At 47.7% G+C, this 15,556-nt stretch overlaps 1 protein-coding gene across 1 annotated transcript in view; it reads left to right on the plus strand.

Annotated features, from left to right (window-relative positions):
* Positions 1-13,910, plus strand: part of GRIK4 (glutamate ionotropic receptor kainate type subunit 4) — a 421,019-nt gene extending 407,109 nt beyond the window's left edge. The window contains exons 20-21 of the mRNA XM_044258062.1: positions 9,355-9,473; positions 13,102-13,910. Of these exons, the coding sequence (XP_044113997.1) occupies positions 9,355-9,473; positions 13,102-13,458 (476 nt within the window). The 3' untranslated portion in view covers positions 13,459-13,910. The remainder of the gene's footprint in view (positions 1-9,354; positions 9,474-13,101) is intronic.
* Positions 13,911-15,556: the final 1,646 nt, after the last annotated feature.

Below are 15,556 nucleotides of genomic sequence, written 5' to 3' on the forward strand. Positions count from 1 at the left end.
ATTAATAATAATAATAACAACAACAACACCCTGGCCAGGATAGGGAGCTTCTGAGCAGGAAAAGGATATATTAGAATGTAGAGGGTCCTTAAGAAGGAGCTCTTTACCTTGCTGGGACACAAGACAGGAGCAGATAGAACTCCTAGATTAGTTGGGGATTCTAAGAGGTAAAGAGATTTTTTTGTTTGCTTCTGGAGTTTGGAAAGCCCCAGAAACATGTGTCATACTACAGTGAAGAGAGGGCATGAGAGATGAGACCGGGAGGAAGCGACCAGGGACAGGCTTGCATTTTCCTAGTCCCACACAGATTGGAAATCTAAGTGGAACCCAGCCTTAAGACCAGACACCTAACCCATTCCCATGACACATCATCTCCTTCCTATCCTCAGACCCGGACTACATCCAGGGGTGAAGTGAGAACAGAGGAAATACTGCATTTGGCTTAATTTGAAGCCAAAGTGACTGAAGTCTCAAAGTTTTTGGCGATTGGTGGAAATGGGAGCTAGGGGTAGATATCAGGTAATTTATAAAAAAACTTAAGTTAGAGTTTCTGCCAAGTGGAAAACCCTGGGGTTTGGAAACCCTTCCCCAGTCCACAGAGGCTGATGCTAGAGCTCAGGAGGGATGGAGAGGGGAGGCACACAGGCAGATCGGGCTCCCAGGGAAGTTGGAGAGGTCATAACAGGAGGCTCCACTCTGCACTGGGGACGAAATGTTCCCTGGCACAGAGAAGAGAACAGAGCAGATGAAAAGAGGGAAATAAAGAGTGAGGTCGCCCTGCCTGGGTCCCAGATGCTTCAGGGGATGCTAGGGTTCTCTTAACTAGGCTGTGTCCACTCTCTCCAGCCGCCCTTTGGAAGGAAAGGATGGGCTGTATTAATACATCCAAAGCGCCCCGCCTGGGAGGTGCTGTGCAAGTCGCCATAAGAGCCAAGGCTCGGCGCCCGTCCCAGCCACGGCAGCTGGTGCCAGTTTAAGGCAGTGGCCCCATTTCTGCCGTGGCCGAAGCCCAAACAAACACGACGCAGAAAGCTGAAAGGGCTTCCTCGCCCAGCAAAAGTCCGCATGACCCTCTCCAAGCCAAGCGAGAAGCACTAGCCTGGAACGAAGGCACCATCGCTTGGTCTCTCTCTCTGGCAAATTAGCCATCAGACTTCACGGAATGTAACTTCCTGCTCCAGGGAGCCCCTCCTGGGGCAGAAGAACAGGACCAGCATGACCCGAAAGATCTCTTCCTTTACGTCTTTAAATGGTTGCCAGGAATGGAGCCACAGGAACTTTTTTTTCCTTGCATCTCAAACCCAACAAAGGGCAGTCATATTAAGTTGCTTTCCAGAGCGGCTCCTGGGTGATCTTTCTTTCCCTGATGTGAGTCCGTTGGCTTTCCCGTGAGCCTAAAGGAAGGAGGAGACCATGCAGCAGGCAGAGAAGGATGGAGATGAAGGTATGATGTGAGGAGGGTCATTTTGTCAGAGGCTTCTGAAACAGACAGTGGCTGTAGGCACTTTGCTTTCAAGTACAGCTGGTCCCTGACTTAACGACGGTTTGACTTACGGTTCTTCCATTTCATGATGGCGCGCAAGCAAGACGCATTTAGGCATTTAGTATACCACATACTTGGAACCTGGGGTTTAGATCTCTTCCCAGGCTAGCGGTGTGTGGGACAATCTTCTCCCATGATGCTGGGCAGCAGCAGAGCGCCCAGTCACCCTGAGATCACCAGAGTCAAGGCTGATACACCAACAGCCCTTCTCTCCCCACACAGCCATTCCAGGGTTCGCTTACAGGATAGTGTTCAGTCAATTACATGAGATGTTCCTACACTTGGTTACAAACGAGGATTTGTTCAAGATGATTTCGCCCAACCGTAGGCTAATGGCAGTGTTCTGAGCACATCTCAGGAGGGCGAGGCTAAGCCATCATGTTCAGTGTGTTAGGTGTAGTAAACTCATTTTCCACTTAGGATATTTTCAACTGACAATGGGTTTATTAGGACATAATCCCATCGTAAGTTGAGGAACATCTGCAGTGTGTACCAGACAGTGGGCAGTAGCTAACATAATTCTTCTCCACTTCGTTATCCTATTAAAATGCGAGAAGAGAAGGATCTGGTGCTACCCTACTTCTAATCCAGTATTACAGCTCAAACATCATTGCCAAGTTCCAGAGAAGAACCCTAACACTGGGATGATGCCGTCAAGCAGGATGAGTCTTTTTGTCAGGCCTCCCTTGGCTCTGGGGAGAACCACACTACCCCTTCCCCATACCTTCCCCAATTTCCTTCCCTGCCTGGAGCTCAGTGACCATCTACCTTCATCTGCAGCTGAAAAATGAAATGGTAGAGTGTATGGAAGCCTTGTTCCAAGCTCTTTCATTTTCTTCTGCACTTTTTTTTTCAAAAACACTTGTTTTATTTATTCTCTCACTCAGCCCCTATAAAAAGAAATCTCCGTTAGCCACTCACAAATGCCGGCACCCTGATTCAAGGGGATTGGGTTACCGAAGGCTTTGCAGAACAATGGTTGGACAAAAAGGTAGCTGGTAAATTCCAAGGAAATTAAATACCTTTATCTTGAAAAACACAAGCTCACAATTGGGCTTCAAAGGAACATAAATACACCACCAGGCTGTGAAAATCAGGGTCCCCTTTCAAGGATGGAAAAGGGGCCAGTGGTATTGAGTCACAGAATCCTTAGAGAGCAGGAAGTTTGCTGTCTGGCCCAGGGGGATGTGAGACATCGTAGTGAGAGTGGGGGTGAGGGATGGGTGGGGAGTGGACTCTGGGGTTGTTTTCCTCTCTCTCTCTTCTCAGGGGGCCCAGCCTGATGATCCCGGTTCTCTGGTTTCTCTGGAGAGAGCCAAGACTGGAAACCCGAATATGGGAGTTTAGATAGTGTCTCAGAGAGATGCTTGCCGAGGAAGCTTCTCCCTAATCAAATCAGATGGACTGTTGAGAGATGGAGAAATTCCCAGGGGATACCAGTTAACAGGATCAGGAACAGAGGCAAATGGTGGCCCAATGTGTTTGCCATCAAAGGAGGTCAGCAACCGTAGAGTCTACAGCTCAACTTTGTGCGGCCGCTGAGTCAAGGTGGAGTCAGTAAAGCATTGTTTCAAGCATTTGATGTAATGTTGTCAAGGGGAGAAGGGAATTTTCTCAGTGGAACTCACCCATACATACAACCATACATCACCCCTGTACAAAAAGAGTGGCCCTCTTTCCCGGTCACTCTGGGGAGGAGGAGAGGTCCCAGGAATGAATTCAGTCATCAGAGCATGGGGGTGAGCTCTGTAATCCCATCACTGTCACAGAAGGAAGGCTAGTTCCGGGGAGAGGCCGTGTGGGTTAGGGATAGGGACACAGGCTCTGGCTTCAGTTGGGATCTGGCCCTTGCTGCTGGCCGTGGGACCAGGGACACGTTACCCGACTCCACTACGTTGATTTCCTTGTCAGAGAAATGGAGGCAAACATGGTAGCAGTTTCACAGGGATTCAATGAAAAGGTTTAGCCTAGTAACTTTGCTGCCAGGAAGCAGTCATAAAGGTCAACTTCATTTTTATAGAGAACATGAGCGGGGGCAGTGAAATGTATCTAGATATCACGTCTCAGCTGTAAAAACTTGGGCCACTTAACTTTCTTGAATTCCTGTTTCTTTCACTGTAAAATGCCAACAGTGGGCTTTTTTTTTTTTACAGTGTTTTTAATGATAATTGAACAAGATAGCAAATGTTTTTAAAAATGAGGCGCTTGAGCTCGTATTTTGATAAATTGTAAAGCGCCTCTCCCAAGCTTGTGTTTTGATAAATTGCAAAAATTATCAGATGCCTCTTCCATCCCTCTTCGACGTCGTGTCCGTTCGCCTCCTTTCACTCTCTTCCGTCACTGTCTGGAGACTCTGCTAGTCTAGTCAGGGAATGTCGCGGGAAGAGTGAATGACACGCTTTGCTGTTTCTGTCCTCGGCTGTGCACACCTGATGGGTCCCTTCGTATTTTCTCACAAGGTCGTAGAGGTCAGCTCACACGTGGTCTCGTGAAGTTGCTATTTACAGTAAATAAGTCTCGGATGATGGGACCATTTAATATATTTGCATGGAGGTAGGTGAATATGACTTTTGAAATAGAAAGTGCTCCAAAGTCATTTTGGTCGAAGAATTCAGGTGTCTATCAAGAGTTTTCAGTGTGGATCGCTGCACAGAACTTCAGCACACTGCCTGGTGCTCAGCTCGTGGAAGCTTCTCGAGAAAGATTTATTGATCCACATCCAAGAACAAATACATGGGATCGTAGTGCCGGTCTCTCTGCTCTCTGTACCCACCTCTGTGGTTCTTGCAGCCTCTGCCTCTTTGCCTCCCAGGCTAGACCTACCCCTTGTACAAAAGGAGCATCGATGCATCTCTGTTGCCAATTTCCACAGTGCCACCAGGAGATATGCAAGGGGAGTACGGCACGTGACTCCAAAAAGTGATCACTTTCAGGTCAGAACTGAAGGCAGAGCAGTTGGGTGGAGATTCAGATCTGCTCCGAGGTCCTCCCTTCCAGGTTGCCATTCCCCTGTATAGTTCTAGAGACAAGGAAAGTTGTTGGTTTGCATTTGTCAACCGTAATTTGTATTTGCGGCCAAGCTAGGAGTGACACCAGGGTTAGTGTTTAATCAAGAGTTTTCAGGGGGAGCTCGGTTCTGTTCCAGTTGATATGGTCTTATTGCCGGGGCATAGCTGAGACTCTGAGACTCAGGTGTCAAGAGAGATTGTCAGTCTGAAAGCCATCTGTCTAGGTGGCTTCTGTGGTGTACAGCTAAGAAGGAAAAGGGGCTGTGATTAGCCGATTCCCCCCTCGCAGGGGCCGAGGCGGCTCTGAGTGCATGGAGGGCCTGGGATCAGACTGGAGGGTGTCCGTGCTCAAGGAGAGGCTGTGTGCGGCAAAGGCATTCGACTTTAGGAGGGTGACTGATGGCAGCGTTAAGCAGAACTGCTGGGCTCTGCTAGTACTCGCTGCCTGCTCCCACTCCATCTGTTTCTCAACTCTGACTATGCCAGCAATCTATTCCTGCCTCCACTTTCCAATAAGTTCCTAAAGGCACCAATGGCTTACAAGCTTGCTCCTGGGCGGGGAGGCTGCCCAGCCAGGATTCAGCACGCTGGAGCTAACAGCCATGATTAACATGCTGGACCTGAAACTTGAGAAGCTGGGAAAGCAAGACCTGGGGGTGTTTCAGTGACGAATGCTTTCTCCCCGCATCCTGTTAAAACCTCAGCTACTCTGAGAAGCTTTCCCGGATCTGATCAAACTTATCCCAGCTCCAATCACCTGTCTGTGTATAACCCTCCCTCATGCCCTTGCACCTGCCGGGGACCCGGTACCCTGGGTCCACGTTGTGGATTAGCCCATGTCAGAGTTCAGTCCTGCCTTGGCCAGCCACTCTGCATGGTCTGGGCCATCTGCTTCTGTGACTGGGCTATGAGCCCCCGATAAGGGCTGTCACACTTTACTATTATTTCAAACAGAATTTAATTAGGAATGAATACATTTCACAGTATGGATCCAAAGCTTTTGATGATGCAGAATTTTACATAGGAGATGTCTTTATCCTCTTACTTTCTGTTCCTTCTTTGCACAGACATTTATCGGGCTCCGATTATGGGCCGGGCACCGTGATTGTGAGGTTACAGAGTTGAGCGAGACCTGGATATTTCCCTCCAGGAACTCATAATATAGGGAGAAATCCAGAGATAGCAGATCAAACTAGGACATTATTTGATGCAATGTTAGAATGAGTCACAGTGCATGATCAGTGAAACACCAAAGCCGTATATCTAACAGAGCTAGTTAAGATCAGGGAAGGCAGCCTGAAGGAAGTGACCACTCTGCAAAGCCTTAAAGGAAAGGTTAAGTTTAGCGCAGTGTGTGTCTGGGGGTTTGAGGTAGGCTCCAGGCAGAGGAGGGTACAGAAAGAAGACAGGGGCATCAATGCTATGTGCTGGGAACTATGAACAGTAACTAGAGATTTCTCGCAGTTAGATTTTGCATTTTGGGAAGATCACTCAAGCAAACTTAGTGGAGGGTAGAGTTGAGCAATACAGCTGCAAGCAGGAGGTCATTTTTGAGGCCGCTGAGTAGTCCAACCAAGTGACAGTGGGAGCCTGAACATGACCGAGGAAAGCAGTAGCAGGGCTAGAGAGAAGGGTGAGAAAGTAACAAGGATTTAGGAGGCAAAATCAGCAGGACTTGGTACTAGCCAGTGCAGGAGGGGGAGGCAGGAGACCAAACGCAGGGAAACGAGGAGAGATGGTGCCTTAGAGCCAGCAAAAGGCACGGAGAAGTTTGCAAGAGGGCAATGTCTTTATAAAAAGTCAAGAAGGAGATGTGGTTGGCAATACCAAGTGCTATCAGAGGTCACTTAAGATCACGACTGGAAAATTTCCAAAAGGTTAGAAACATGATGTTCGTTGGTGACCTTGGTGTGGGTGGTTTCCGTGGTGCAAGACAGAATTGCGAGATGAGTGATGAGTGAGTGGGAAAAACAAAAGTCGATTCAGATAGAACCATTTTCTTCTTCAGCTTCCCTGGGCCTAAAAGGTTTTCAAGCATCCAAAATTATGTTTGAGGCCTGAAAAAATTTATTAGCTTCAAGATGCAAAAAAGAAACTGCAAAATTAAATTAAGACACGTTTAATTAAATATCTCCAAAATGTAACATTGTTTCGACCTCATTAATTTTTAAATTTAATATTCATAAAAACTTCATTACATTTAGAAACAATTTTTGGGGTTAGATTTTTCTCATTTTGCAAACATTCCCTTGTATGCACAATGATTGCTGAGAAATCACAGCCAATTATAAATTAAATGTTGCTTGCTACTCAGTCACATCACAAGCAAAATTTTAAAAATGCATTTAACGTTAAGATATGGGTGCATTTTCTTCTACTTGCTGTTATGTGAGAGGGGGGCCTCCAAATGTATGCTTTTTTAAGGGCTTTAAAATGTCTTAAAATAGTTCTGATATAGACAACTGTTTCAAAAATCTTGGCCAGGGAAGGAAGGAGAGAGAAGGGGTGTTCACTAGACAGAGCTGGAAAGGGAAGGAGGTTTTCTCATTTTCTCTCTGAGAAGAGAGGCACGTGAGTATGTGTCTACGCATAGGGAGAGTCAGGGGCAAGAAGGGAGTCAAAGGGTCGGGATGATGCTGAGACAGGCAGGGAGCCCAATTGGCAGAATTGGCCCAGCTGAGAGGATCTTCCCCTCTGCAGAAACAAGAGGGGAGGTTGAGGCCTTTCAGGGGGATCCTAGTCTTTTTTTTTTTTTTTTTTCTGTTTCAAGTGCAATTATCTGAAAGTGACCAGAGAGTCTTACAGGACCTTCACAGTCACTTGGGGGGTCTGTTTACCAGAACAGGTGGGCATACCTCATCTAGGTTATGGGGTACCACTTCTCCTTCACTGAGGCCCTCCATCCAGCCTTCTCCATAGCTGGAGTATCACCCATGGAGTTCACCCATGACGCTCAGATGTACTTCCCTCCACCCATGCACCTGCTCCTGGAGCCGACACCAGAGCATCCCAGCATCTGTGCCCTCTTCTTTCTCAAGGGTCCTTTGTGTTCGCTCCACTCATGTGGGTCCTGATGTTCCCATGGTCAAAAAACTTTCAGCTCAACTGATCCCAGGTTAGAGGGGCAGGTGTTGAAATGAACCCTAACCTCCTTCCTCCCAGAAAGTAGAAATCTTCTCCAAACCCTATATGCCTTCCCTTAGAATTGAGTTTTTAAATATCCCCTTGTCTGGGGTTATTCAAAAGAGAGGATCCATAGCAGATGATTAGTGTAGGCGCCCCTCCCTCCTCCCCCCCACCCCCACCCCCATCCCTACACGGGCTGTGCCATTGTCACAACAAAACAAAAAAGCAACAGACATCCACTCCGAGGCTTTGTGAGAGGAAACCCGAGGCATCTTGAAATGGCTCCTGGCTACGTGGAGCTATTTTTCCAGCTCTCCAAGATGCAGAACTCATATAAGCTCATTTATAGTGGTGTATGAGGCTGGCTTTCCCTAACGCTGACGTAGCTCCGTGTCCCACCCCTGATTACACAGACACTCAAATGCGCAAGCATTCCAGACTAGCACAGGGCGTAGGCTACCCTCCTGGCAATTTCCTGGATCAAAGGTGCTTTCGGATCTACGATGGTGGCCCCTGTTGAATCAGGGTCTCATGGGCTTATGACACGCTTCTGAAGTTTGGGTTTCTCTGATGCCAAGTAAAGCATCCGGTGACACAGCTAAACTCAATGTCTGACACTGTGGAAATGAAACAAGCGTAAAACCCTACAAATATTTACTGAGTATAGGCTATCTGCCAGGGATCGTGCTTGGTGGGGAGAATACCACTGGAAACTATGCCTGACTTCAAGGAACTTCGTTATGTATTTGCTCTGAAAAATACTAATCTCCAAAAGAATTTTAGGTCTGGCTAGAAAAGAGTCACCTGTAAAATGTATTTTCAAATGCAGATTCCTGGGCCCCACTCCAGAGATATGGATTCAAGAGCTCTGGTGGTGTAAGGATGAAGAGTCTGTATTTTGAACAAGCTTCCCACGTGGTTCTGATGGCCACCACTGGTCCAGAGGGATAAAAACATTCTGTCTCAATATGTGTCTTAGTAACCTGTTGACACAGATACAGAACTGGAATTTTTTTTCTATCCATAGCTTGGTTGAAAAACTGTTTTATATCCAACAAACCTGGTATTGTAAAGATGGACTAAAATTTTTATCAACCACCTAGAATTTATAGGTATTTTGGTATCATGTCTCTGCAGGATGAATCAAGTTTTCCCTGAGACTTTTTTTAAAATATTTATTTATTTATTTATTTTAGAGAGATTGAGAGAGAGAAAGAGAGTGGGCAGTGGAGGGCAGGGGGTAAGGGAGAGGGAATCCCCAGCAGTCTCCCCACTGAGCACAGAGCTAACATGGGGCTCGATCTCACGACCCTGAGCTCACGACCTGAGCCTAAACCAAGAGTTGGACGCTTAACCGACTGAGCCACCCAGGTACCCCTGACCCTTTTCTTAATATCACCCTCACCTCCCACCCCTAGAAGTCCTTTTGGAGGCTTCTCACCAGACTCCTCCTTTTCCAACTCGACTCTCCTTCCCCTCTTCCACTCCAGTTATGCCACACCTTTTTTTTTTTTTCCCCCCTCAAAAGGATAATTATATCTCCTGCAAGGAAGATGTGTGAAAAGCATCTACAAGACTCAGGTTCTGGTTGGTTAAACGACTTCCAGCATTTTGGTAGAATGAGTATGTCTTATAGCCCTCTTACGTTATTTTGTGTTTGTTCTCACTCTCTTGCAGGACTGGGGATGGAGAATATTGGTGGAATCTTTGTGGTTCTTATCTGTGGCTTAATCGTGGCCATTTTTATGGCTATGTTGGAGTTTTTATGGACTCTCCGACACTCGGAAGCTACTGAGGTAAACCTTCGAATGGGTATGACCTGTGGTGTTGGCCGATGGGCTCATGCACCTATGAAAGTCATTTCAGACAAAACCTGTGAGATCCCGGAAGAGGGGGGAGCACCCACGGGACAGCGAGGCAGAAAGAGTCCCGGTCCCACGGGCAAGTGCTCTGGGTTGATGCTTCATCCCTTATAATCATGCCACCGCAGAAAGTGCACTTAACTCCTGAGCTTCAGACTCTTTTCCAGAACAGCCCAGATGATAAATACATAATGTGTGTTTTACTCACAACAAAGTCTTCTACAACTATAATATAAGGTGTAGTGTGGGCAAAGAGGAACAGCCCAAAGTACCAGGCTACCAGTGGAAGGGACGACTTTGGTTCTTCTGTCTTTGGTATGTTTCGCCTTACTGGTAAAGATATCCCAATTCACATAAGGCCAAGAAGTACATCTTCCTTCTCAGGGATTTTGGGTCCGTTTAATTCCCAAACCTGTAGCTTAAAAACTGGGTTAATGTAAATTTCACACAGACTGAGAATTCTGGATAGAAGGCAGAAGACTTTATCCCATTCTTTCCCATTCTACCTCTGAGAAGGGGCACCGGTCCTGACATGCTGAAGGCATTATTTGGTTTTTAAAGCATGTTCACTTTTCTCTCAGTCTCTCAACTCTGGGTCGTTGTAAGCCTCCTCCCTTACACTGGAGAAACAGGGATATACATGTGCCCCTCCGTCTGTGGGGTCCAGCCTCAGGCGGGGCTTCAATACAGCACTTGCCTTCTGGTCCTTTTACTTTTCTGTGCTCAGACTCTTTCCCATACCCACTAGGACTTCCAAACCATCACCTGCTTGTCACATCCCTTTGTCCCTTCATGCGTAACGGTTAATTTTACTCCTGCCCACTCCCACAAATCAGGAGAGGCTAGCCCCAAATTAAAACCCCACTAAAAACTTTACCCACACCTCAAGCCACCCCTGCAGCCGCTGCAGATGCTCCTGGGTACCCCTCTGTCTCTGTCCTCATCCCACTTCCCTCGGCTACTCCAGGATTTTCCTTTTTCTCCCTTTTAAGTTTGCCTTTTTCTCCCTTGTATGTTTGCCTATTGCTCTCTCCCCAAAATCTAAAATTATGCTCAAGTTTATCTTCTATTTTGAAATAATAATACTGGGGCACCTGGGTGGCTCAGTCAGTTAAGCATCTGACTCTTGATCTAAGCTCAGGTCTTGACCTCAGGGTCATGAGTTCAAGCCCCTTGTTGGGCTCCATGCTGGGCTTTTCAACAAAAAGCCATAAAATAGTAGCAGTGTTACTATTACTCTTGTGCTGTCCTTCCCCTCCTCCAAACCAGGGGGATCCGGCTGTCTCCAGTTCCTGACCTCCCATCCAGTCCTCAATGCAGGGCAGTCTGACTCTTCCCCAACCCTGCACTGAAAAGTTATTGCTAAGAGAGCTAACCCCTCCCAATAGACAAAACCAAAGAGAACCCAAGGGGCCTTACTGGACCTCAGTGTGCCCTTCATGAAATGGACAGTTCCTTCCAGAAGCTTCCAGAAGCTTTCTCCTCCCTTGCCTTGCCTGACACCAGGCTTTCTTGGTTCCCAGCCCCACCCCAACTTCTTCCCCCAACTTTACTGGTTTTCGTGCATTGTCCACTCCTAAAATAATGGTGCTACTTACTTACTCTGTAAGACTCAGTTCAGGGGTTCCTTTCTGAAACCTTCCCCAGGTATCCTGCCTTCATCCTTGGGTGGGAGAAGTTGATCATTTCTCCTCTTTTCCAATACCACTACAACCTGTTGATCAAGCACTTAGACATTGTATTACAATTATTTTCATATCAGCCTCCCTACTGAACATTGTATTGCCTAAAAGCCAGGACTCTGGCCACTATCTTATTTTCGTGCAAAGCACAGTGCTTGATACGTAGTTGACAGCCGATAAATGTATGTCTTGTCACATGTAATAGATTAGGCAGGTGCTATTGTTTTAGCTTTACAGTTATTACTGGAAGCACAGAGATGTTACGGGACTTGCCCAGAGTCTCTGATATTTAGTAACAGGGCTCAATTTAGGAAGGGTTTAGATGGGTCGTATCCCATTACATGATATTCCTTCTCTGCAGCCACTCCAGATAGAGGATCTGGTTATTCTTAAAAGCTAAGGCACCCTCAGGATATACCTCGAAAACCTCAGTGAGGACTTCTAAGAACTAAAATGAAGAGTAAGGCTCCATTAGCTCTTTGGCTCTAGTAGAACAACCATTCCATTGATAGAATGAGAAGACTGGAAGAAAGACCATGAAAGAGCAGGTTTTTTTCCTCCTGTCATCGTCCCGGAAAGCGTCCTTTCCAGCACAGAGTAGAGAACTAAACAGAGCGTGCACGTGCTTTGGAGTGGATAGGTTTAGGTTCAAATTCTGGGCCAGCTCTTGGTGAGTCAAGTGATTTTTCACAAGGTCTATGACTTCGCTGAGCCTCCCTTTCCACATCTGTGAAATGGGTAGAGTAGAAGTAGCAGCCGTGCAGGGTCATGATTCTTCACCCGCAACTCTGAAACCTAAAAGGCTTGGAAAGTTCCAATTTTTTAAATATATTTTGTACAAAGTACACTGGGCGACAAAACTTGCACAGGTCTGAGGCTAGCATTAATGTTTGTGGTCTTTGTCCCACTCAGTGTAAAGGTATGAATGTTTTGCTACAGAAATGCTAATGGGCCCTTTTCCAGTTGTATTGATAAATAATTGACATACATTATGGTGTAAGCGTGAGGCATAGAGGGTGATGGTCTGATTTACCGATACTGTGAAATGATCACGACAGGTTTCGCTCACATCTATCATCTCATACAGATACAATAAAAAAGAAGAAAAGACAAAAAGAAAACCGATTTTCTTCTTGTGATGAGAACTTTCAGGATTTACTCTTAACAATTTTTAATGTGTTTGAATATAGGATCTGCCCTAGACCCCACTGGCTTCGATACACAGTATAGAGCATGGGCGTTGTATAACCACTCTAAAATCTAAAATATTCTGAAACGGAGCTGGACCGGGGGGGTTTCTTTTCAGGAGGCTGTGGACCTAGAGGGTGGTGATTGCTGTTCCTTTTGTTGTTATATTGAGTATTCTTTCTAGCTATAACCACTCGACCCAAAGAATGAGAGTCTTTAGCCTGAGAACAGAATGTTCACGGACAGTGAATTTTTCAGGTACTTGAAACACTGACCTGCAGAAGAGAGGCTATTACTTAGTAGGCTTCAGGGTATAAATCTAACAGGGGTGGATGGAAGAAAATTTTAGGAAGACGAATTTTGACGTCTGTAGAGGGAAGAACTGTTTCATGGGCTCTGCCCCAACATAGTGAGGCCAAGGTCTTTGGAGGTGTGCGGCAAAGACTGGGCGACCAGCTGGCAGGGGTGTGGAGCACTATGGTAGGGAGCGCGTTCAAATGCTAAGTGGGAGGTATAATGAGGGGATGGGTTGACAGGTCTTCCCAATATCTCCATACCTACAATTATTCAATTCAGAGACTCTGCCCCCCCCCCCCCCGGCCACCCAAGCAGATGTGCAAGGGACAGGCCAGGGACCCGCAGGGGCTAGTTCTGAGACATTGGACTGTGACCTCCTCCTCCCCGCCCCCCAGGTGTCCGTCTGCCAGGAGATGGTGACCGAGTTGCGCAGCATCATCTTGTGTCAGGACAGTGTCCACCCCCGCCGGCGGCGAGCTGGGGTGCCTCCGCCTCGGCCCCCCATTCCCGAGGAGCGCCGGCCGCGCGGCACCGCGACGCTCAGCAACGGCAAGCTGTGCGGGGCCGGGGAACCCGACCAGCTGGCGCAGAGACTGGCCCAGGAGGCCGCCCTGGTGGCCCGCGGCTGCACACACATCCGCGTCTGCCCCGAGTGCCGCAGGTTCCAGGGCCTGCGGGCACGGCCGTCTCCCGCCCGCAGCGAGGAGAGCCTGGAGTGGGAGAAGACCACCAACAGCAGCGAGCCCGAGTAGCCCGGGGGGCTCCGGACACGTGCAGGCCGGGCGGGGAGGCAGGAGGGCAGGCCGGGGGGCGCTGCGCTCCGCAGGGAGCCGGGACTCGTGGGGCGTCCACGCTTCTCGCCCGAGCCTGGATCCAAGACCTTGACCGAAAGAGCGCAGAGCCTGCCGCCCTGGCCAGAGCCAGCGCCCGGGGCCGGGAGCCAGGACCACCGAGAGACGTTGTACCCCAGCGGCAAGGGGACGCCCTCCCTGCTGGCCACAAGGACCCATCTTCTCCCAGTGGGCCTTTTCCTCCCGCCAGAATTACAGAGTCTGGGGTGGGGGTCCCTGCTCAGACCTGTCTAATGAATTGGTGGAATCATCAGTGGAATTTCCCCTAGGAAGGGGCCATTGTACCCTGGGTCTAGTTCTTACAGGAAAACAAATTAAACTCAACAGGGAAGTTTTTCTTTTCTGGATTTGTATATTTTTGTTAATGTTGTTTTGTTTTCCCTTCCCCACCTTCGCCCGCCCCGCCCCACTTTTCTTCTTCGTATTGTCTCAATTCTAGCCATGTGATTTTTTTTGGGGGGGGGTTGTTTTTGTTTTTTGGAGGGGGAGGCTGCGTTAGGCATTGGGAATCTAAATAATCCGTTTCTTTTTCCTAAATTTTAGGACATGGAGTGGCCAGTGCATTGGATTTCAGGTGCCGACCTCTCTTTTCTGAGTGGGAGTTGGGGGCTCCAGTGAGTGTAGGAGAAGGGTCTTGGGAAAAATAAGGTGGAGAGTCTCCAAAGTCCATTAAAGTAATTTTTTAAATGCCCAAATCCAATCAATTCGTGGTTTACTCAGAGAGACCTTGAAATGCCTGGGATTTCAGGGGTTACTATGTCTTCTCTTTCTCTCTCTTTCTGACTTTCACTACCACTGGGTTTGATTTGGTCTTTTGTGAAGGTGATCTCTGAAGAACAGAGACAGGGGAGGAGAGCAGAATGCATGAGGTATCCTGGGGCCTTGCTTAAGGAGCAGAGTGGCGTAAAACACTTTTCCCATACCCTGGCTTGGCTTCAGATGGAATGTGCTAGTCACAGGGGAGAAGGGGTGTGGGGCCCCCCTATTGGTACGGTGCATCCTTTGTCAAGGGCATCTCTTTAACCAAATTCAGAGGCTGCCTTTGAAGCCAGACCCCAAAGACTATTGTGGATTGGGTGATTTCTTTCTACTAGACGTGAGATCTGGGTGCAGGTATGTGTGTGTGTGTGTGCATGTGTATGTGGGCGAGTGTGTGCTGTGCGTGTTTATTAAGTGGAAAGACCTTTAAATAATCAAGAAGGTGCCAGGTTCCTAGGACACAGGTGGGGTCTCAGAGCTGATACACCCAGGGCTGGAAACTGGGGCCTGTTGAGCTCTAACCTCAGCTGAGGCAGAAGTCCCCTCGTGTGAGTTTGAGTAAAGTATTTAACTTCTCTTCCATCTCCGAAATCAGAACGACTGATGCTTTCTAGGCTCTCAGATGGCTGCTGGTTATTGCGTTCTCTGGGAGATGTTTGCGGGGTCCACCACACTCAGCTGAGGGGAAGGGCTTCCCAGCATCTCTGTGACCTTTGCTTGGCTTCACCAGCTGCGAGTTTCATGCAGAGTTTTCATTTTCTGATGGAAAACAAATTCTATGCAATTCCTGATTGTAAACGTAGACAATTCAGAGGGAGACGGAAATAAAGAGCCCCTACCACCACCGCCACCACTGTCACCTCGAATCCAACTGTCCTCACATTTCTGTTCTGAATGTACTAAAATAAAGACATCTTTGGAAGATGATGAGCTTAATTCCATGGGGTTATTTTGTTTTTTGGTGTTTTTTTGTTTGTTTGTTTGTTTTTACCATTTGGGTAGTTCAACAGCTTCTTTGTGCCAGTCCTGTTAGTTAGAACTGCCATCCTGGGGGCCAAAATGGGACCCTGATGATTTCCCTTAAGGACGCCGGTAGTGTCCTAGGCTGACCTTCTCTCTCACGAATTTGAATCTTTTTTTTTTTCCCCTCTTAAACCATCAAATGATGGCAAGCTCTAAAAGGACTCAAGTATTTTTTTCAACCTTGCCTCTAGTCTCGTGGATTTGGTGGGAAGGGCAC

This window comes from Neovison vison, chromosome 7 (genome assembly GCF_020171115.1).
Source record: "Neovison vison isolate M4711 chromosome 7, ASM_NN_V1, whole genome shotgun sequence".
Classification (NCBI taxonomy): domain Eukaryota; kingdom Metazoa; phylum Chordata; class Mammalia; order Carnivora; family Mustelidae; genus Neogale; species Neogale vison.